The sequence below is a fragment of the Calonectris borealis genome, chromosome 1 (assembly GCF_964195595.1).
Source record: "Calonectris borealis chromosome 1, bCalBor7.hap1.2, whole genome shotgun sequence".
NCBI lineage: Eukaryota > Metazoa > Chordata > Aves > Procellariiformes > Procellariidae > Calonectris > Calonectris borealis.
The window spans coordinates 199054187-199076114 of NC_134312.1; the positions used below are offsets into that span (position 1 = coordinate 199054187).

The 21928-nt window shown below is 40.7% G+C and overlaps 1 protein-coding gene across 2 annotated transcripts in view; it reads left to right on the plus strand.

Annotated features, from left to right (window-relative positions):
• Window positions 1-21118, plus strand: part of SPATA13 (spermatogenesis associated 13) — a 77542-nt gene extending 56424 nt beyond the window's left edge. For both annotated transcript variants that reach the window (XM_075139913.1, XM_075139914.1), the window contains exons 5-13: window positions 2567-2703; window positions 3117-3296; window positions 4364-4549; window positions 7215-7394; window positions 8035-8267; window positions 10691-10820; window positions 11381-11753; window positions 15726-15800; window positions 17044-21118. In XM_075139913.1, the coding sequence (XP_074996014.1) occupies window positions 2567-2703; window positions 3117-3296; window positions 4364-4549; window positions 7215-7394; window positions 8035-8267; window positions 10691-10820; window positions 11381-11753; window positions 15726-15800; window positions 17044-17225 (1676 nt within the window). In that variant the 3' untranslated portion in view covers window positions 17226-21118. The remainder of the gene's footprint in view (window positions 1-2566; window positions 2704-3116; window positions 3297-4363; window positions 4550-7214; window positions 7395-8034; window positions 8268-10690; window positions 10821-11380; window positions 11754-15725; window positions 15801-17043) is intronic.
• The last annotated feature ends 810 nt before the right edge of the window (window positions 21119-21928 follow it).

Sequence of the window (21928 nt, forward strand, 5' to 3'; positions counted from 1 at the left end):
CCGAGCATCACCTGTCAGAGGTCAAACCCTTGCCCTGGGGTCGAGTCTGTCGGCAGCATGGTAGCCAGGGGGGGAATGGCACGGTTTTGGAGTCTGGAGAGCCTTCAGATGGGTACGTGTGAGTAGAACATGCTCTCTCTCTCTCGCTGTTTTTTGCAGTGTTTTTAGATTGAACTGATAAACTGTGGCAGTCGGGGGGCCTGATTCTGATCACGCTTATACCGTGTCATTCACGGGAGCCTGCAGCCTTGCGCTGGTGACAAAGCTGCTAGGAGATCAGAATCACTCCCAGGCTGTCTTTTAAGTTTTTGCACCCCGTTGGTGCGATCGGGAAAGCTCACCCCTACCTCTGATATTTCTGTCTGTAAACAATAGAGGAATAGATGTAGAATGCAAGCGACTGATTTTCGTTTGAGTCTAACTACGAAGACAATGTAAGCTTGTTGATTTGGTACAGAATAATGAACAGTTATTAGTCGCAAAATTGCAGTCATTTTTCATCTGGAGCCAAATGAATTAGGTTATTTTGATGTGCCGTTGTTACTGGAACAAACCAACAGGCAGTACTGATAGTACAGTGGAGATGTATAAAGGATCACTGGGATTAATTTTTTTGATTTAATGAATTATTTATTTGCAGATTTTTTTAATAAAGCAGTTGCAGAAGTTTCACAAGATGTATTTTAAAAGTTTATCGGTGCTCAGATTTATGAGTCTGTAGGGAAAAAAAATCTTGTTTTTTTAAATAGGGATTCTGCATCCTCCCTGGTTAGGCAGATTATACCATTAATATGAGTGTGTATTTAAAATGCTGGGGAGTAGAAGAGAACGGTTGAATAGCCATGTTCTGTTACATCAAGACTATGCCATATTTTTCCACTTCTAAAGGAAGGAAAAATCTTCCAAGTTTTATAGTGAATCTGTGCAGTATTCAGCTTTGATCTCTCTTGCAAATGAACACTCAAATGACCAAAGATGCTAGTGATGATATGAGCACCCATAAGGAGGGGGTTGAAGTGTTTCTCCCTATAAGGTAAATAGCAGATAGGCGACGGCGTGCCTGTTAGTTGTGTAGGTGCGTGGAGTAAAGCCAGGAGTCATCTCTTTGCGACTCTCACCCATCCGGAGCCCAGAGCTCGGCGGGCAGGCGGTACCCAGGCCTGAAGCAGGGCAGAGAAGAGGCAGGGTCAGGGCCCGGCTGCTCGGCCTTGCTGCCAGGTGGAAGTGGCAGGTTCAATAACTCCGCTTAAAGGTCCCTTCCCAGGCAGGCGGGAGTGAGAGAGGTGCTCTGCAGGCTGCGTGGCAACTTACCGGGGACACAGTAACCATTAGAAAAGGAGTTCAGTGCTAGCAGCCCATTCTGAATTTTTATTTCTTTTATTTTTTACTTTTTATTTTTTACTGGGTTTTTGAGCATTGTATGATCTTCAGACTCTCTAGTTATTCACAGCTTGGGCCTGCCATAGGAATAAATCTTTAGGGATAAATTAACAAGGACCAGAGAGTGCACTCAGGCACCGGGCCACGGGTCATGAGCGCTTCTTGGTTACTAGCTCATCCCCGATGGGTTTGGACGTTACAGCTGGCTTTCAGAGGCGAACCTACGCTGAAAGGGCCTGGCCCTGAGCAGTCAGTATTACTTGGTCCGGAGATCAGTCCCCAGTCCTCTTCATCTGCCAGTACGGAGGTGATCGCCAAAAGGATTTACCACCCAGTGATGCACCCCAAATGGGTTTTGCAGTTTTATACAGTAACTGCAGATTTACATGTGCGTAGTGACAGGCACTTACATGACGTTTCTCTTGGTTTATGTGGCTGTGTAATAAGATGAAGCCCATCTTAGTTCTGGCCTCTGTTTCTTTACAAAACTGCCTCTTTGGTCAGAAAATGTACAGTTGTCAAACCAAGAATTTTTTGTGATTTGGGGCAATTAGAACAAGTTTTTTCTCAGGCAGTTACACCGTGCTCCGTCCAGGCTCCCTGTCCCTCGGGCCTCCCCGTAGGTATCCCAGTGCTGCCGGAGCCTCCCCCGGCACGTGGGAGAGGTGGCGGCGGCCGGCTCAGGGCAGGGGCGGCGGCGTGGGCTGCCCACCCCTCTCACGGGTGGGTGGGCACGGAGCTGTTGGGTCGTTACATGCCTGCAGGGGATGTGACGATGTGACGGCACCCAGCCTGGGGCTGGCAGCGGCCCCCTCTGACTGCCGGGGGCCCATTGGAGCCCTCTCATCTGCCACGTGGGAAGCGGCATTGAGACCTCCCTTCTGATTCAGGTCATTTGAGATTTCCTCTGGGTAAAAAACAAATAAATAATAGTTGTAGTTCTATTTTTTGCACACAAAAAGGAGAATTTTCGATTTCATCAGCTGCTAAATGAGAAAATTCCAAAGAAGAGTAAAAAGTATTTAATGGCGGAAAAGCGGTTTTCCTGAGAGCTCTGCTGCTCTCCACTTCTGTTATTGTTATATTCGTGACAACAAAGGCAACTTCTCAGCGATTCCTCTTGCATTGTTTTTTGGGGGGAACAATAAAAATGATGAAGCAAACAGCTGTTGCACCTTTGTTTTAGTTGCTGCAGATGGTGGGACTGAATCTTCAGCCTTAGTGGACGACAATGGCAGTGAGGAAGATTACAGTTACGAGGAGCTCTGCCAAGCCACTCCCAGGTACCTGCAGCCCGGAGGGGAACAGCTAGCAATTAATGAGGTAACGTCCTGGGCTTTGCATTGCTGTAACGACGGGGGGATGTGTTTTCCACAGGTCTGAGGTTTCATATTAATGAAAAGTGCCATGGCAGCAGCTGGCATAGCAAAGAATCCAGCAGCCATGGTGTCCTGTCTCTGGCAGGGCCCATGAGCAGATGCCAAGGGAAGAGCACAGTGACTAGTACTTCACTGGGAGTGCAACTCGTTAGCCTATGTAACTGCTCTGGAGTAGGACTGTAATTGCTCTCAGTAATAAATATACACATAGATTTCTGAAAATCCAAAATTTAAGTTTTATCCTGTAATAGGAGTAATCATGGGCACTCTAGTGAGGTATTTTGATCTTTTAGTAATTTATGAACAGTTCATTGTTTATCTTTTGTCTTTCACAACCTCATTTTCTTCCCATCTCAGCTGATAAGCGATGGCAGCATTGTCTATGCAGAAGCTCTCTGGGACCATGTGACTATGGATGATCAAGAGCTGGGCTTCAAAGCTGGAGATGTCATTAGAGTTCTAGAAGCTTCCAACAAAGACTGGTGGTGGGGAAGAAACGAGGACAAGGAAGCCTGGTTTCCAGCTAGCTTTGTCAGGGTGAGTAACTGTCTTGCTTTTGCACCATTGTCACGCGAGATTCCTAGGAGACTGCAACAGCAGTGGTCATGGCATTACATTTAAGTGAAGGGCCTGATCCTCACCATCTTTGTATCTGAACATCAGTGGTGTAACTCCTAACGACTTCACAAGGAAGAAAGCAATAGAGAATCACACCCCAAGATCCCATAGCTCCTCTGACACCTTTTACTCTGGCTTCTTCCTTTATGTGGCCCTTTTGTAACCAAAGGAATTTCTCAAGTGGAAATGAGGGCAGCAGAAAGCTCAACCAGAAGCAATCAGGGTATACGGAGAGGACGCATGAGGGCCTGGGGAAAGCTATGCTGCAGGGATTTCTTGGTAAAATAGGGCTTAATTTATTATCACAACATTGTGTAGGAATCTGGTTCACAGTCTGAACTCCCCAGGCAGAACTCAGCCAGATTAATGACAGTATAACTCTCAAATGGTATAAAATTGAACTATGTTTTAGAAATTAATTCGAAGTACTTTTTGAGAGCCTGTAATGAAGCTTGGGCCACACTGTATGAAATACTACACAAAGTGCAAAAGATGGTTCCTTTGCCCTTCCTAGATCTCCAGCCAACATGGGCAATCAGACAGAAGTCGAAAAAGCTGTTATCCATATCGTACAGGTGGGGAACTGGGGCAGAGGGAAACTATTTAAAAGTGTTTGAGTTGTCTACTTTTGTGATTTTTACCCATATGCTGGCTTCGCCAGAACAACACATAAACTATTAGTAAAGGTCGGAAATAAGCTTAAGCCTGAAAAATACCCAGGCAACACAACAAGGTATCTCTCAGATACTGAGTAGAAAGCCATGTATTTCACCAAGCAGAAATCTCAACACTTTATTTGAATATGCAGTGGGTTACAATGAGATAAATCCTGTTTGTTCCTGTTGTGGAACCCTCTCTATAAGGTAAGAATGGGAACATTTCTGTAGCAAGTCCTCTCTTAATTGTAAGAAGTTTGTAACAGTTTTATCACATTTTGTAAAAGTTTGCTGCTTTACTCTAGTTTGCTTTGTTTGTTCTGGCTGCAGCTGCGAGTTAATCAGGAAGAAGTGCCAGAAAATTGTAGTAGTATCCGGGATGAAGAACAAGATGCAGATATTAGCAAGCATCGTCAAAAAATAGCTGAAAACAAGGATCAGATGAGAACCAACGTTATACAGGAAATTATGAACACAGAACGGGTTTATATCAAGCATCTCAAGGACATCTGTGAGGTACATGCTTTAACCTGAGGGCATTCTGCTTACCTAATGTGAACAAAACATCCCATATAAGCTGAGAACCGAGTGGTTTCTCATATCAACATATTCTCAATTGCACTTCTGAGGCTGTCAGTCAGACCCTTCTTGTGTCCTCTTACGGCTTTCCTCTCTGCCGACTGCCACAAGATACCGCTTCCTATTTTTTAAAAAAAACATTCCACTTTTGACAGGGAAAAAGTGCTTTGCTTATCTGACCACTATTTCCATAATAATGAGAGAAGGAAGTCCAGTTTATTTAGAACTTTTTACCGCTTGGTTTAGATAGAAAACTTTCAGTAACTTTAATAAAATCAATTACAGTTCAGGGACAAAACTTTTTGAAAGTCACTTGCGAAGAGAATGTTTGCTGGGTGAGATTTTTTTTGTTTTCTCCAACAAAGAGATTTTTGCTGGATGCTTAGAAGCTGTGAAGAAGTCTGAAAAGGTGTTTTAGAACTACCTTGCTCGTTTGAACCATAAAATGTGGGGGGGTTTCTGCTTTTTGTTTAAATTTTGTTGGAGGCACACACTTGGACAAGAAGCTTCTTAATACTTTTCACTGAAGTTTGCCTCTTCTGACATGAACTGTGACGCATTTGACCTGTATTTGGCTTGTATTTGTGGTTAGCATTTGGAAGGGTGCTAAGCAACCTACCAAAATATTCTTTGTACCCTTAGTTTGCTAGGTCTCCCTCTGTATTTGTCATGTTGTCATCCTTTAGTCCACCACTCATCATTAGATTCTTTCATGGACAACAAAGTACACAAGACAGCAGTATTTTTTGATATTTTTTTTTTGTAGATCAGGCCTTTTTTATGCATTTTGAAGAAAGAGAAAGGGAAAACAAAAAGGCAAAAATTGGTTGCTAATTGGCTAATTTTAAAACATGAAATGTAAGTTTTGTCATTGAGATTCACTATTTACTTAAGCTAGTAGATTTGACTGTGTGCCTAAAAGATCAGGGAGGAATTTGTACACACAGCTGAGTCGCTGCCATGGTTAACTGAGTTCTAGGACATGACTTACATATTTTACTGACCTATTAATTCTTTGACTGATATTAATAATTAATTTTCTCTAATACATATATTTTATACCTCTTTTTTAAAAATCTGACATGCCTCTGAGTTTAGTGCAAGACAGCAAACACACATTTTCCAAGTAGAAAAGTGATGCTCCATGTTCAACATGTAGGGTAGAGATGGGCTGCTTTCCTCAGAGTGAACCTGTAGGGTGGCGCAAGCAGGACATAAGGCTGAAAATACACTCAAGTAAGACTAAGCCAGAAAAGCTACTGCAGATACTAATCCAAATTAGCAAGCTCTGCACTAGAATGAATCACTAGGGCTGGTTCAGTCAGGATCATGAAGCTGGAGTATACCCAGAAAAACATTTTACATTCAAGAAGTGTCTGTAGTCCACATTACAAGACCTGCACAGGAATTAGTTTTCCTTGTTGGAGTTATCCTCCTAACAGTTGTAAATGTGGTAGCTGGCTTGCAGCGTAGCCACTGCACAGCTCTCAGGCTGTGGAGGAGACAGGAATATTCATAACCGTGCCAGCAGTATTCAGGGTTGCTTCCTGGTAAACCTCACTGGAGCAATTGCAAGGCTTTTTACAGCTGTCTGTTCCCAAAGCGATTTGGGGGAAACCTGTCTGAAAGCAGCCCAACTGAGGAGCCTGGCAGGTAACCCCTATCATACCAGTTAACCTTCGCACTCATCTGTACCCTGGCGCCATAACTGATACGAGAGTATGAGCACAGCAGCTATTCCTGGATATTCAGCCCGTGCACTGTATCCTCCTCACCATCCTCAGCTTTGTGGAACAGGTACCCGAGGATGTGCCGGCTGTGCGTGGCAGCTGCTGCTGTGTGTTTCAGCCCTAAGAGGCCCCCGGTCGTACCTTTGCTTCTTAGCTATGCAAATGCCGATGTGATCTAATGTCGGTTACTGATGGCAGAGCAGAATTTGCTCCGAGGATGTTTTAAAACTAGAGGACTCAGTTGTGTATGTACTTAACGCTGGATACAAATAAAGTGAACTGGACCCCTGTAATGTTCTTACAAGAGAAAAAAACTGGAAAAGTGATTGCATTTTTGCCAATACTATTACTTCCTGCCAATACCGTGTGGATTTTACCAAACAGCAGCATTCTGAATGCGTTATAGTATGTTCTTCATTTTGCTTCTCTGGCTTAGACTGTGCCCTACTTACCTACTGGTTAAGGAACCAGTACTTTAGCCCTGGTAGAAATTGTCTTTATATTAATTGTTTTAGGGTTTATTCTTATCTGCATAGAGAGGAACCGTTATGGCACAGAGAAATTGCTGCGAAAAAGCGCGGCAGCTAAAGTAGTAGCATGCATGCATGGGGCCTTACACCGGGCTCGCCTCCAGCTTGGCGGGTAGTTGTAACAAGGAGATGCGAATGGGCTTTATGCACTCGGCAGGTTTCTGGTTCCCCGATTCATTTATGGTACTGTGAGACAGAAGTTGGACTGCAAGAATCAATGTGTAAACATTTCAGATGCAAATCAGATTCAGATGCTGGCTTTTGCCAGCTCAAATGGGCTTGTTTAGGTTAGAACCTGTTTTCACATCTTCAACCTAAAGAGTTTTTTTATTTCATTTCCAGGGTTATATTCGGCAGTGTCGCAAACATACAGGAATGTTCACCACAGCTCAGTTAAGCACCATTTTTGGAAATATTGAAGATATTTACAAGTTCCAAAGGAAGTTTCTGAAGGATCTTGAGAAACAGTACAACAAAGAGGAACCTCATCTAAGTGAAATAGGTTCATGTTTTCTTCAACATGTACGTTGCAAAAGTCGATTTTATTTTTGAAATTAACAAAATATGATAAGAAAATGCTAAGTTACCATGTTAGGAGGGGATTTTAGTAACAAGTGCTTATCAAATACTAAACTATGTATAGATAGCATTTTAGAATTTAAAATAATTTACAATTAAAGAATTATTTAAACGTTTTAGATTTTTCCTCATCTTTAGCAAGCGTGTAACATAGTACACAAGTTTAAGTTTCCTTTTCAAAACTGTAATGATCACAGATGAGCTGGACTATTTGCAGTGATCTCATACCGGACATGCAAAAACTTCCTGAAGAAAACAAGGAAAGAACGTGGTGGGGAAAGAGGCTGTGGTGTGTCATGATAGACACTTGCTAAGCCTATAGCTGTCTTCCCCAAAGAAAAGCACTTCTTAAAGTGGGTTTGATTATCCTGACTCAATGGAGGCTTCTATTTCTGTGTTCTTACAAAGAAGTTTTGACAGTTACAAAGCAGATTTCTGCATAGTTTCAAGGCTGATCAGCCTGGAAATAATACAGAAAATGGATTAGTTCATCTAATTAGATATAATAGATGATACAAAAACTTCTTTCCTCCTTTATAAACAAATACTTTAGTTAAAGCTTTGACTTTTTTTTTTTTAATAGCAAGAAGGCTTTGCTATTTATTCAGAGTATTGTAACAATCATCCCAGTGCCTGCATTGAACTTGCCAAACTAATGAAACAAGGCAAATACCGTCACTTCTTTGAGGCCTGTCGCTTGCTTCAGCAGATGATTGACATTGCCATTGATGGTTTTCTTCTCACGCCCGTTCAGAAAATCTGCAAATACCCTCTGCAGCTTGCAGAATTGCTTAAATACACCACTCAGGAGCACAGGTGAGAGAATGAAAAAAACAAATCTTATAATAGTAATAACACCTAATTACTCCAGCTTTCTGGGTGACACAACACTGAGGCTTTAGAGATCAGGAACAAAACTCCCATTGATCACTACAGACAGGAAGACAGGAGCTCCTTACTAGATGGGCATCTTGGAACCATCACAAATACTAAGAAAAACAGTATCTGAAAATGCAGCACAGGGGACTGACAGGATGCAAGACAGAATGAGGAGTAAGTGAAAGAGGGAGAAGGAAAGGAAGAAGGTGCTGAAATAGGATGCAGGGAGGGATGTGTAAATCAGAGTGAAAAAGAAACTGTGTCAAAGAAATGAAGGAGAAGGAAATTCACAGAAGAAAGGGGGAAGCTGCATAAATGTGGACACAAGAAAAGGTAAAGAGGACCTTAGAAAAAAATACAAGCTGAGCAAGTTTGGAGGTAATGTTTTTTAGAAACTTATTAGTAATAAACATTGCCTTTGTTTGCAGTAAAGTCCAGATGTTAGATTTTCAGCTGGGATAAATAAGAATTGAAGTTGCAGGTTATTAGCCTTTCTAGTATACCCCTGAGCTGATTAAATCTTTGACTAAATTAAGATTTTATCTTTAAATATCTGCCTTTTTACCTTTTTACTGCAAGAAAAATGTTCCATTGTGACTCCTGTGCTCAAAGTCCAAATGCAGCTTGAGGCAATGCTTCCTTGGCCAAAGTCTGCACTTCTTTAACCTTGAGAAAACTCTCCTTGGAGACCACAGGATTTTTGCCAGGGGCAAAATATAAGCGATGTGAAGTACTGACATTTAGGTGTGAAATGCCTCCATTCAGTTCTGTGGCTACCTGGGAAGTCCTGCAATAACAATTACTAACATAGGTATCTCTTTCACTGCTACTAATTTTAGAAAGATTATTCTGTGAGCTATTAAACCTGCAGATGAAGTGACAGCAAGGTCTTGCCACCTTCCACCCATAGTACCTGTTTCCTCTTCTGTGGCACAGCATCCAGAGATGCCTACAAGCACAGAAGGTGCCCAGTGTACAGAGATGCTCACAAACAGGCAGGCCTGCACTCACACGGAGCCCTGGTAAAGCTCCAGCCAACTGGTTTTTTTTGGTAGCTTTTTGTTTTGTTCTCATAAGAAGTTTGAAGATCTGATGTGCACAGCCTGCCATGAAGGCTACAGGTTATGCAGCAAGTGTGGGATAACATACACACCAATGGAGAAGGAGGAACTGAGATAAGGAAGGACAAGAGTAGCAGCATGGATATCATGCAGTCACCCTGTGGGACATCTCCCCGAAGTTAGTAGGATCCTGTATTGTTAATCTCACTTTTTGTATATAGTATGGCAGAAAAGAGTTTCCATAGATATAAATAGAGAGAGGAGAGTAACATGCAGATTTAGAAGGGAAGAGCATCCATCAGCAGCAGCCGATGAAAATAGGAACTGAGACAGAAGCAGATAAAAAGGACAGCGAGGCTGACCCCTTTGCAGGATTTATTTCTGGCTCGTGCTGTTTTCTACCTCTGGCTGCCTTTTCTGCATGAGGTGTTCTGATAAAGGAGGGAAGGCAGCTGCTCTGCTGGGACTTTAAGGCAAGAAATACATCTCTTTCCTTCTCTCTTCTCAGAGACTCCATTTGAGGAAGGTGAAGGAGTGATGGATGCTATTCAAAGGGGAACGAAAACCTGCCTACAGGTTGGGGAGATTCATAAGCATGTGGGGAGCTCAGGGAAAGAAGGAGGGGAGCAGAGCAATGGAAGAAGGACAGGAGGCTTGCATTTGACCTGGAGCAGGCAGGGGAAGGTGACTGTCTTGGCCATCACACACTTGTTGCATGAAAACAGGCCACTTTGTCAGCATTGTCTACTTTAATTCCTCTCTTTGGTGCCCATGTTCTTGGGTCCCTCGCTCGCCCTGTTTGAGGTTGCTTTCGGTATTTTTTCTGCCCACATAACATTCTCCATTTGCATTCGTTGACCCAGCCATTGGGAACAAGAAGGAGAAAATACAGTTGTTAAACACGATTAAAGCACTGCCCTTCCCAACAAAATCCCACTAAAATCTTGCTTAAAAACAAATTCCTTTCGTGACATGTAGGTATCACTGAGGTCAATGGGAGTTCTACCATTGTTTTCAGTAGAGATAGTATTTCAGTTCATTAATCTACCTCTTCTGCCTTCTTCCACCAGTTTAATAATTTGTTCCTGGACAAAGCCTAGCAGTACAGCAGCACTGAATTGTACAGACTACTATGTGAGGTTCAGGATAGCTGAGAATCAGGTTTCTCTTATTTCAGTACCCTGAGTACAGGGATAAACTAGTAATGTCGGCTAATACTTCAAGCACTGTGTCACAGTTTGTGATTGCATCATATCGCCATTGCATAAGTGATCTTTGAAACATGCCTACATTTCACAGTGATTATAACAACATAAAAGCTGCATATGAGGCTATGAAGAATGTAGCGTGCCTGATCAATGAGCGAAAACGAAGACTAGAAAGCATAGACAAGATTGCACGTTGGCAAGTCTCTATCGTAGACTGGGAGGTAAGTGTCAGCCTGTCCCTTTCCTGAGCAAAGGTACTGTGTACAGTACTTCATGTCCTCTACAGGATATGTCTTTCTGCGTAGTGGGTAGTTTCTGGTGTCTACTTTTCAACTGGTCATTGCTCAGTTAAAAGTCCAGTTGCTTCATTTGCAGTGAATCTGTTACTGATTACCTTGTTTATAAATCAGGAAGAGCAGCATGTATTAACATGGACACGTTGAGATGGCATTGGATTGAGATGACAAAGTGGATTTTTTAAAAATTCTACACCTATAGAATCTCCTTTGGATTTTTGGTAGTTCTGTGAGAACTTGAACCTGCTTCACTTACTTTAATGAGTTTCCTCCTGATTTTAGCTGAAAAAAAGTAGAGCAGAACCATGTTCATTGAGTTTGCCTGTATGAGATTATCTACATTCTATGACATTTTCAAATCTAATAATAAAAGTACAAGAAAAATGAATGAAGTCAAGACTTGATTATAAAATGAGACTGGTTAGGCACACAGGAAGATCTTAAAATATTATTTACTTACTACACATATATATCTCTCTTCTTAGGGACCAGATGTGTTAGCCAGAAGCTCAGAACTGATCCACTCAGGAGAACTGACCAAAATATCAAAGCAAGGCAAAAGCCAGCAGAGGACTTTCTTCCTTTTTGACCATCAGCTTGTGTTCTGTAAGAAGGACTTACTGAGAAGGGACATCTTGTATTATAAGGATCGTATTGACATGGATGAGATGGAAATTGTGGACACTGAAGATGGCAGAGATAAAGACTTTAACGTCAATGTCAAGAATGCTTTTAAGATAATAAACAGAGCAACAGAAGAGATTCATTTGTTCTGTGCAAAAAAACAGGAGGATAAAAAGAGATGGATGGAGGCGTGTGAAAGTGAAAGGAGAAGAGTTCAGGAAGACAAGGAAATGGGTGAGTGGAAGGATTTCCTCTCTAAAAGGTAGTAAAAACAAAGGGGAATGTTCTTGCTTTTACACTTCTTTATACTTTGTGCAGATGTGCACTCTGCCTTCTGGGACTGGTGTGTCTTTCTTACCTGACATGAGCTTTAGCTGTGTAAGCGAAGCCTGTGCAGGTGTGTTTGCCCTGTCCTTGTGGGCCAAAGGTCCAGGTCAGTTTGCTATGACATCCGTGTCACAGCATAACCCATGTGATTCTGGCGCATTATGGAGCAGAATGAGATATGAGATATGACAAGATGCAATTCACAAAGACCAATCAATAATAAAAATCCATCCAAAATCCTAGCACTTTTGTATGAATCATTGGCCCAAAACATTTGCTCATAAAGGACACTTTATTATAAAGCCAAGCAGCAATAATTGTAGGTTTATACTGTCCATGTCATATAATGGCACCTCCTGTGTCCAGGAGACCTGTTCAGCTGCATGGTATCGTTAGGTAGAGACCCAACAAGCGCACCACTGGACAGTTTTCAGAGAAATGAAGCCTAACCTTGAGTGAGCAGGGAAAAAGGTAGCAAATCCAGGATCAGCTTTAAATCCACAGCCTGTGGGACACTCTAAGGACAGTGTCTTCTGTGTGAATGTATGTTTAGGATTGTAATTTAAATTTTTTTTTTTTTTTGCATAGTCTCATGCTTCCTTTAAAATCAGTGACAGAAGCTCCAGCAAAATTTCACTGGCAAAACATACACAAAGAAGACAGCTATACTAATAAGAAAAATAAAACTCTTTTTAATATTCCTAAAGAAGTAATGAAAATATTAGTGCATCTGTGTGTGTTGACTGCATGAGAACTTCTCCTTTTTATAACACTCTTCAGGCTTAGGCTTTGGATGACAGCAGGTTAAAATTGGAAGTGCAGTGAAGTGGACGATATAACTCACAAATTATTAAAACTTAAACAAGATGCCAAATTTCATATTCCATGTTCACTTAAAACAGCTGGTCAGAAGAATATGAAGACAGGAATAACCCTTAGATTACAAATGTAAACCTTTTGATCTCAGTGGCTTTCTCTTCTTTGATACTGTTGTAAATATGACAAAAATAAGGCTTCCTCCATATATATTGTAGATAGTCCATAAGCTGAAGAAAATACTTTCAAGTTTACCGATTCATACTCTAAAACCAGTTTTAACTCTTCCCCATTGCACCAACTGTTGCAATTAACCCCCGTTGTCTCAGGTTTAGAGTAAACAAGGACGCAGCCACAGCCAAACTTTCCTCAAACTTTCCAAACTGTTCAAAACCAACTCTTCTCCTGTGCTGAACATCACGGTGTGACATTATGACTCTGTTGGGCACAACACTGATATCTTTCACGAGTTGCTCTGTGTAGAGCTTGTTCAATTATCTTGTGCTTACGGGGAAGGGTGGTGGCTGCCTTTCCTAATTCACCTAAACAGAACTCTGAGATAAAGTGGATATTGCAAAAGGGTGAAGGTGATCAGAAGGTAATAAAGCAATGCAGAGGACCTGATGATGAGTTTCCATACAATCCCTCTTAAAACAGTTACAGAAAGCCTCCACTCCAGCATACGAGAACAGTAGTACAGTCATATGGAAGGACAATATGGAATAAATCACAGCTCCTGCACTTTTGTGAGCAGGACTGAGCAAAAGAAGATAAAATGTGAACATTTTCCATTCCCATCCTTTCTGAAGAGCATTCTTGAGCTCTTCAAATCTGCATCTACTCTTCCTCCTGCAGTGGTTGCTTTATGGAGCACTGAAAGGGTATGTTGAGTGGGCTAAATGCTGTATGTCAGGATGCTTCTGAGGTTCACACTAGTGCTTGCCCTGGGCAGCAGCATGTCTGTCTTTGCAGGCAGTGGGGTATTACCATTCCCTCTAAGTGACACTGCTGCAGAAATCCCCACACTGCTGCAGAAATCCCCAAGCATGAGGAAACTGCAAAGGTGTAGCAGCTACAGCCCTAAATGTCATTATTTATTCTACTGGGACCTCACGAAAATCAACATACGATATTCAAAAGGGTAACCATTCAACCGTGGCAGCAGTGGCAGTGATAACTTTGAGATTTGTTGCAATAGCGCTAACCCTTATTTAGGGCTGGGCCACAACTTCCCATGGTGCTGAGCGCAAGGATTGCAAGGGAGGGTCCATCGTGCTTGCTGCTCTTCAGTCACTGTGCAATATAGTGAAGGAAATTCAGTATAACGAGAAACTGTATTTTTGATAATGGCACATAGGCGCATTATCAAATGTAAAATCCATGTAAAATTCAGCTTTCTGGAAACTTGCTTTTCAAATGTCGCAACTCATTATTCTGATGTACCTGTTTTGGCACAGGTATCATGAACCAGAGGAAAGATAGTTGATTGTAATAGCTAATGTCCATCTGGTCTTGCGAGTCACAGTGGCTTGGATGTTTTCTCCATTACCCAGAAGACTGCTTCTTTTCATTTTTTTGGCATAATTGAACATTTCCTTTAGCCAAAACCAGTGGAAAGGCGCCAGTATCCTCAACCTCAGGTTTAAATTTATCTTGTTGATTTTGTAAGCTATCTTGCTGGACTTCACACAAAGCCTCTAATCTAACCACTCAGAGAACAAATACATACTCTTCCAATTCAGAACTGCAAATGGCATTTTACTTCTATTTTCAAAGACACTTTGGTGCGAGTCACTGTCTCCCAAACCATATAGCTTTTCTTAGCTTTTATGAATATATGGGAAGAAAAGGCCATAGCCAGAAAATCCTTCTCCAAACCACTAATAGTAACCCTAAGAAAGTGGTCTGATCTCTGTTGATGAAATTGCTTTCATTTTTTTTAACGTGTTTCCTTGTTTCTATAAAGGAAAAAAACCCCGCAGAATAAAATAAACATCTGCTACCCCAAAATTATGGCTAACTGCTGTTGTATTGCAAGTTAATAGGCTGATGTATAATAACTTCTTCATAAGTTCAGGCTAAAAAAGTAAAAGAAATTTTAAAAGTACAGAGAAGTGCAGGAAGATGCAAAATGGACCCAAAGCAGACACTTCATTCTGACTTTGAATTGCAACTTCTGTGCTCTTTATGTGCATATGAGCGAAATGAGTGACAGCATGTGCGCCCTGTTGTCTCCTTGTGCAAACATAACATATCCGTGTATCTCAACTGTCTTGCACACAGGGAGAGGAGACTGGAGTGCTTGTACGTAGGCTCCAGACGACACCAGTCACTGGTGTCACCTTTCATAGCAGATGTCTGGGATCTCTGTACTCAGCACGGATCAGTCGTACACCTATCACAAGATACTAAATAGCATAGGGTTGACCACATATTATAGCATCATGTAAGTCATACAAGTATGCAAACAAGTACGTGAGAAACCGGAGTGAGGGATCCAGCCCCAGTCTGATGCAGCCACAACCACATCACAGCCTGCTTTGGTGTCTGGCAGATTATGTGATATTGTCTCCTCCGAGTAGAGGGAAAGATACCCAATTTTGTACTACTGCGATACCAGCGACTTCAATTTGTTACCCCAAGTTAGCTCTGAGTGAGTGAAAAAAGAAACAGATTCTGCATTTGTGATCTATTACTTGGTAGCTTGTAGCTTTCAGAAGTGTTAATTTACATTTTTTTAAAATCTCTTCTTATCTGGACTTACCTATAAAAAGAACTTTTTCTGTCGTTAGTTCCCCAGGGATTGCCATTTGCAGGAACTGGAAAGCAGCTTTTCCCAGTAATCTACAGGCAAATGAATGTTCTTATTGTTATCCCAGTGAAAAACTATCTTTAAATTTATATGACAAAGTAAAACATACTTCTAAAAACTTCAGGCATATTACTATTAAGTTTTACTAAAAATTGTTTAAAATATAGTTTACTTATTTCTTTTAATTTAATGTAATCAAGTATTAGATACAGTATTTTTACACCAGTGCCCTAATTTACACTTTGACATAGGAATGGAAATCTCAGAAAACCAGAAGAAACAAGCCATGCAGAATGCCCGTAAGTCAAGGCATGGAAAAATTAAAGGTGAGTGTTTAGAATTGCTTTACATTCTTACTGTGTTCCAGTGTTCTTTATGTTAGGAAATAGCATAATCTGGCTATGGTTGAGTTCTTCAATCTTTTAGAAAATTTTCATGGTTTACATGGAGTTCAAATAATTTCCATTAACCTGTATTTTAATATCAAATTCCAATGCCTTTGTAAACTGACTACTAAATCAGCTGCCTAGTCTCCTTCAGACAGGCAAGTCAGTATTCTCTTTATTAGAGAAGATTCTCAAGAGGTAAGGCAAGCTGTTTATTTAAGGGTGTAAGAAAGTGCATGCAGAGATTAAATTAGAAATGTGGGTTACTGATTCCTTCCTTTGCTTTTACTCAAACAGCTTGTTCTTCTTTAGTAATTCTGTGCTTTGTTTAAACTATCCTAAAGTTCTTTTTGCAAGCCACGTGTTGCTGTATTTATGATAACACACTCCAAATGGCTTCCTTCTGTCCTAGACTAGAAGGAAGGATGGACTAGAAACGTGTTTCTCTGGAAACAGCTTTTTTATTCCTTTTCCCTCTCAGAAAATGTGTTGTGATTTTGTCCTTTTTCATCTTAAAGTCAAGTGTGTTGAGAGAATAAATTGAGCAAGTGGGACCAGATTAAGTCTGAATTTAGGAGTGAAGGAGTTGATGTTAGGTAGTCCTCTGCTCCCTGGGATTCATATTATTAAAGCATTTTTTCTTTATCAATCACTAGATACCTATAAAACCTGTCTGGATTTTCAGGGGAGTGGCTGAAAATTGTTATCAGGAGAATCCGTTCTGAATGCACAAAGGTCAAAGTCTGAGAACATTAGCCTGGAAAAATATTTACCAAATTGAAGAAATAACATTTTTGTTGGTAGCAGTATTTTACCCAGCCTTATTCTGAGAGTTGACTAAAATACGAGTATCTACTGTGTTAAGTCATTCCTTTGAAATACCAGAATTTACTTGTGGAAACAATATAGCCAGGCTATGTGAAACTCCTGCTCATTTTTGGTAATTCTGTAATGTTATTTTTACTGGTATTATTCTCTTCTTAAGCCAAATTAATGCAGCAGTTAAAAAGTCTGACATCAGAAAAGATAACCTTTAGAAGTGCTTCCATTCAAGATCATGGCAAAATTCGTACTGGCTTTATTGACCATTGAATTTGTTCCATGGTCCTGTGCTTAAATTTTCCCAGTGTTGGTTGCTCTGCTAGCTGACTCATTATGCTTTCTTAAATGGTTCCTTTTGCAGGTGTAAGCTATAACGGGTGTCCTGTGCCTCCTCCACACCAAAGCCTGCATCCTATTCATCAGCGCCACATCACTGTGCCTACCAGCATCCCGCAGCAGCAGGTTTTTGCCCTGGCAGAACCCAAGCGGAAGCCATCCCTCTTCTGGCATACCTTCAACAAACTCACCCCCTTTAAAAAGTGAGAGGCCAAGGACCTGGGAAGGACATCAGCACAGAAGGAGACTTGTTCCAGAGAAGGGCCTTGGAGGCATGGTTAAGCTTGTTTGAGCTCAGTGAATCTCCAGTTTTGGAGGGAAAACCTTGGGCTCCCTTGAGCCAGAAATACAGCCTTTGTCTAGAAGAAGAATGAAGTTCCTCAAGACTGCTCTGAAGTCAATGTTGCCAAGTGTCAGCATTGCTGATGAAGAGCAGTCTCCCTTCTGACAAAGACAACTTGCTGTTACTCTGAAGCAGCAGTATTTGATCTCTGTTTCTTAGTTATGCTGAAGTAGTGATGGAATCATGCAGGTCATTGTAACATTTCATTTTTCTTAACCTTATATTGATGGCCAAATTTAGGATAGGGAGGAATTTTTCCTTAGGGGTATATCAACAAGGAATCTTAGGCGAGTTTCTCCTTCCTTTTGGAGCACTGAGCAGAGACCACCCATTAAAATCAGGTGTAGACATCCCATGTGATTAACCAGCTGTTGCAGAATTTAGTGGACCTTAATCCTTCCTGTCTTTTTCTATTAAATTGCCAAATGGCAGGAGAACGTCCCGCAAGGCCTTACCATATTCCAGATTGGAACAGGGAAATTTTATTCTGTCATATAGAAACATGAACAGAGTGTGAAATGGACTATAAAGATGTCTGGGATCTCTGTACTCAGCACGGATCAGTGTGCATTTATTGCACACAAGTGGAAACAAGAGGAGCCCAGGGCATCTCAGATTGATTACTTTCAGCCACAGCAATACACTGCATGCATGTATGCTCTTCAGGATGGAGCTTTGATATCACTTTTTGCGCGCTTCTTTGCCTGGGAGATGCTTCTTTATATTTCCAATATGCTTATTTCTCTGTGTAAAAAGTATTTTTTTATTTTCTAACGGAAATAATGTGAATGTACAAAGTCAGAGTTGAGACAGTACATGCTGACTGCTGGCTATGTTACATAGTTCTCACACTTTGTATTCATACAGCTTGACTTAGAAAATGGATGAATGGTAATGTAAAGATATTGAAGCAGTCTGGATCCATGCTTCTTATACACAGTCAATTGACAATGGGTTTTGACCAATTATTTCTTCACAAATAAAGAGAAATCCTTACTGGAAGGGACAGAGAAATTGTGTGGACTGGAGATGGATTTTTGTCTCAGAGTCATCAGTCTGTATTGGAAGGGGAAGAACCTCTCGATTAAGGTCAGTTCTGGCCAGCATATGCAATAGGTGATTTGCATTGCTACGACTTACCTATGACATGAAGTTGATTTGGGAGAATAACTTTTAAAAAGCGACCAGGAAGAAACAGGATCTTGATATTTGCAGCACTGATCATTTCTGCTTGATAGCTCTCATTAAGGATGACAAGACTGCTGGTAATATGGAAGGAAAGAAAGACTCCATGTTTCAGAACCGATTTGCTATGAATGTCTTCACAATACTTTATCCTATGCTGCTGATTAGGGGCATTATTTGATGATAAGGATAGATCTAAGGGTCTTCTTTAACAATGGACACAATCAGCTTTGTCATGGATCTGTAATATATGAAGAACAAACAAGGGGCTAGAGGCCAGGCATCTTAACAACAATGTAAAAAAGCCTTATTTTAAACGTGTATTTGTTCCTACTACTATTGTTACCTCTATATTTTTATTTATCGTCAGTGTTGTGAAGCCCACTAGTTGCTAGATTTTGTGATTTGATAACTTTGTGGCAGCTTCTGCAAAGCCTAGGTTTGTGGTTTTGATTTTAAATGACGTCTTTTGACAACTGTACATTTCAAATGCCTTGTGTATATAGCTCAGCAATAATGCAAAGTCTGGTGACGCTCAGCCGAATTGTTCACTGCAACTTCATTGCTTGTGCTTTCCCATAGCAATGAAAGATGACCTGAAACAGTTAAGAACTGGAAATATGCACTGACATTTTCAACAATCCAGCTTAAAGAAAATGCACGGGAGAGTTAGTGAAAAAAGCTGGCTGGGTTGTATTTTTCTTCTGATATTTAAAACAAGCCATTTCTGTTCAGATTTTTTTAAAAGATAATTCTAAATGCTCAATTTAAACACAAGGAGCAGACTTCCAAATGCAGGCATGGATGCCTGCCCTTCCCCTTAAATGAGTAACCCTTTTGTGTTTCTTACATACCCATTTTTGTGGGTACTTGCCACATTCACGCCTGCAAACCAAAGTGATGCACATACTGTGGAAGTGGAGATGATGTTTTTCATAATCACATTTTGAAAGACTTGTTCTGGATGCAAAAAAAATGTCTGAAGTTGGATTGCAGTGCTCACCCAGAAGCTTTCCCAGCTAGACCTGAAGACGTTATGAGATCCACACTTACTTGCATATGTGTCTTTGCTAAAACCTACTTCCTTCCAGGGCTCGGTTCTGTGGAGTGCTGGAAAAAAAAGAGGTTTTGGGATGTATCTTCTGACGTGTCAGTGCCTGCGAAGGCTCTTCCCATGTAGTAGTGCTGGTGCCTTAGCCCTAAAAATGAACAGAAATGTTTGCATATGGTTTTGGATGCAGCAGTTTTTTTCTCAAGAAGTGAATTTCAGAGATATGAAAAGCAAATGTTTCATGGTGCAGATTACTCAGGACAGTTTTACATATAGTACCCTACATATAGACATGGTTGTTCTGTAATACTCTCTCTTTCTTTGCAATCTGACCTTGCAACTGAGTAAGATAGAATATAAGAAGACAGGCCAAATTTAGACTACACCATAATCTTTTAAACAAATTATAGTTAAATGAAAACACACAATTACATTATTCAACAATTAAGACAAATATTTACTTGGGGTTCAGCCTGACTTCAGAGTCTGTGGGAAAAAAGAGTTGGAACTAAAATGTAAAAGTTTGTGTTCTAGCAACTCGTGCCCTGATCTTCCTTCTGATGACAAAACTTATATATGATCAGAAAGGTGTGACCGCAACATCTGTTCTTTTCCTCTTGCTTTTGCATGCTTTAAGTTACTGTAAAAAGTTCTAGGGCGACTACTAAGCACATTTGTGCCTCGTTTAGGTAAAGCACAGCCAGAGCCCTCCCGATGGCCTGCTGAGCAGATAACCTCAGACTTCATGCATGAGATGCAGTAAAATATAATTGTCCTCAAATGTGTTCCCACTGAGTTAGGAAAATGCCAAACCATAATTGCATCTAACTCAGAGCATTTGATGTATAAGATAATAAGATCGTTTTACAAGTGGCTCTTGCCATGGTAAATTTCACATTGAGTTTTAGTGGTCAGTGTAATAACGGAGTTCAAAGACCGACTACTCAAATGTTCCACATTTTAGTTGTCTTTTGAAAATAATTATAACAGAGTTTTGGAGCCAAAGGTCTTTAGCCATAACTAACACAGTACCTTTCTTTGACTGCCTTTCTGCTTTTTTTCTATATGTGTGGCATTTGTATGTAGGAAATGCCTTCTGAACGATCGTTAATTTAAAACTATCTGTTGTAAATACTAGGGATGACTTGCATATATATTTTATTTTGACAAGTGTTTTGTAACATTTTGTCTTACGTACATTGCTTTGTGCATCTTAACCATCTGTGTGCTGTTACACATGTTGTAAATGAAGTGTCCTGGCTACAGAGCAGATGAATTGGCTGTTGACGGCTGAAGTACAATGTATAGGACTGCAGTAGCTTGATGTGCATTTGTTCTGAAGTAATTGCATTACAAGATTTATTTACTCTTGGAACATTGTTTGTCAAATGAATCTATTTTCTGGAAATAAGTACAAACTTACATTCCCATTATTTTTCTCTTATTGTACGTGTTTGAATTAAATAATGTACAAAGCTGAAGTTCCTCAGCTGTGTCTTATAAAACTTTATTGTGCAGTTTTAAAATTATTGTGGTTTTTTTAATTGTCTACAAAATATCCTCTGTGATGCAAAAATGTATCAAGTGTCACATTTATTTTATTATTCTAAAGCAAAAAATGTCACACCCTCCTCTTTTGGTTTTCCAGTAACAGCTATAGTACTTCCCAGCACAAGCTCATTTTAACAACTACTAAACCTGATTCTGGGATTGAAGTCTTCATTGTTCAGGCAAAACCCATCCTTGTTACTGTCCCAGCCACATGCACCTGCAGTCACTGTGCTTTACCTTGTCCTGGCAGACAGCTCCCACGGTACCCCTTGGAAGTAAACGCAAATGCAGCTTCTGTATTAATAAAGCTCCTGCTAACAGAGGATGGTGATTTAAGTACTGTAGTTTAGGTAAGGAGGATTAAATTTTATTTTCTTTGCAACAAAAGTAAAACCTTTTGAAAGGGTTTGGCCTCTCAAAAAAAAAGAAAAAACAAAAAAACCCCAAGCAGTGCTATTTCTGTGCGAACGAAAAGCTTCACCTGATAGATCAGCTCTCGAAGAACTTAAAAGCTGACAGTATGGAACAATGTGCAGGATTTAGCCTGACTGCCAAAGCATGAAATAAAATGCACAAACGAGCTCACCATGGCCAGCTGAACTGCAGGCTCCTTAGAAAGCCTGTTGATCACAGCGTCCTACTGGTGTTTGCTCAGGGGTATGTTTTTCAGTCATCCGATCCACCTCGCTAAGTGCTCGGGCTGTGCCTTTCACTTTGATATTGGAGCGCTCAGCACACATCCTGCTGCAGCAGCAGCACTTGGGAGGCCTGGGAAACTCA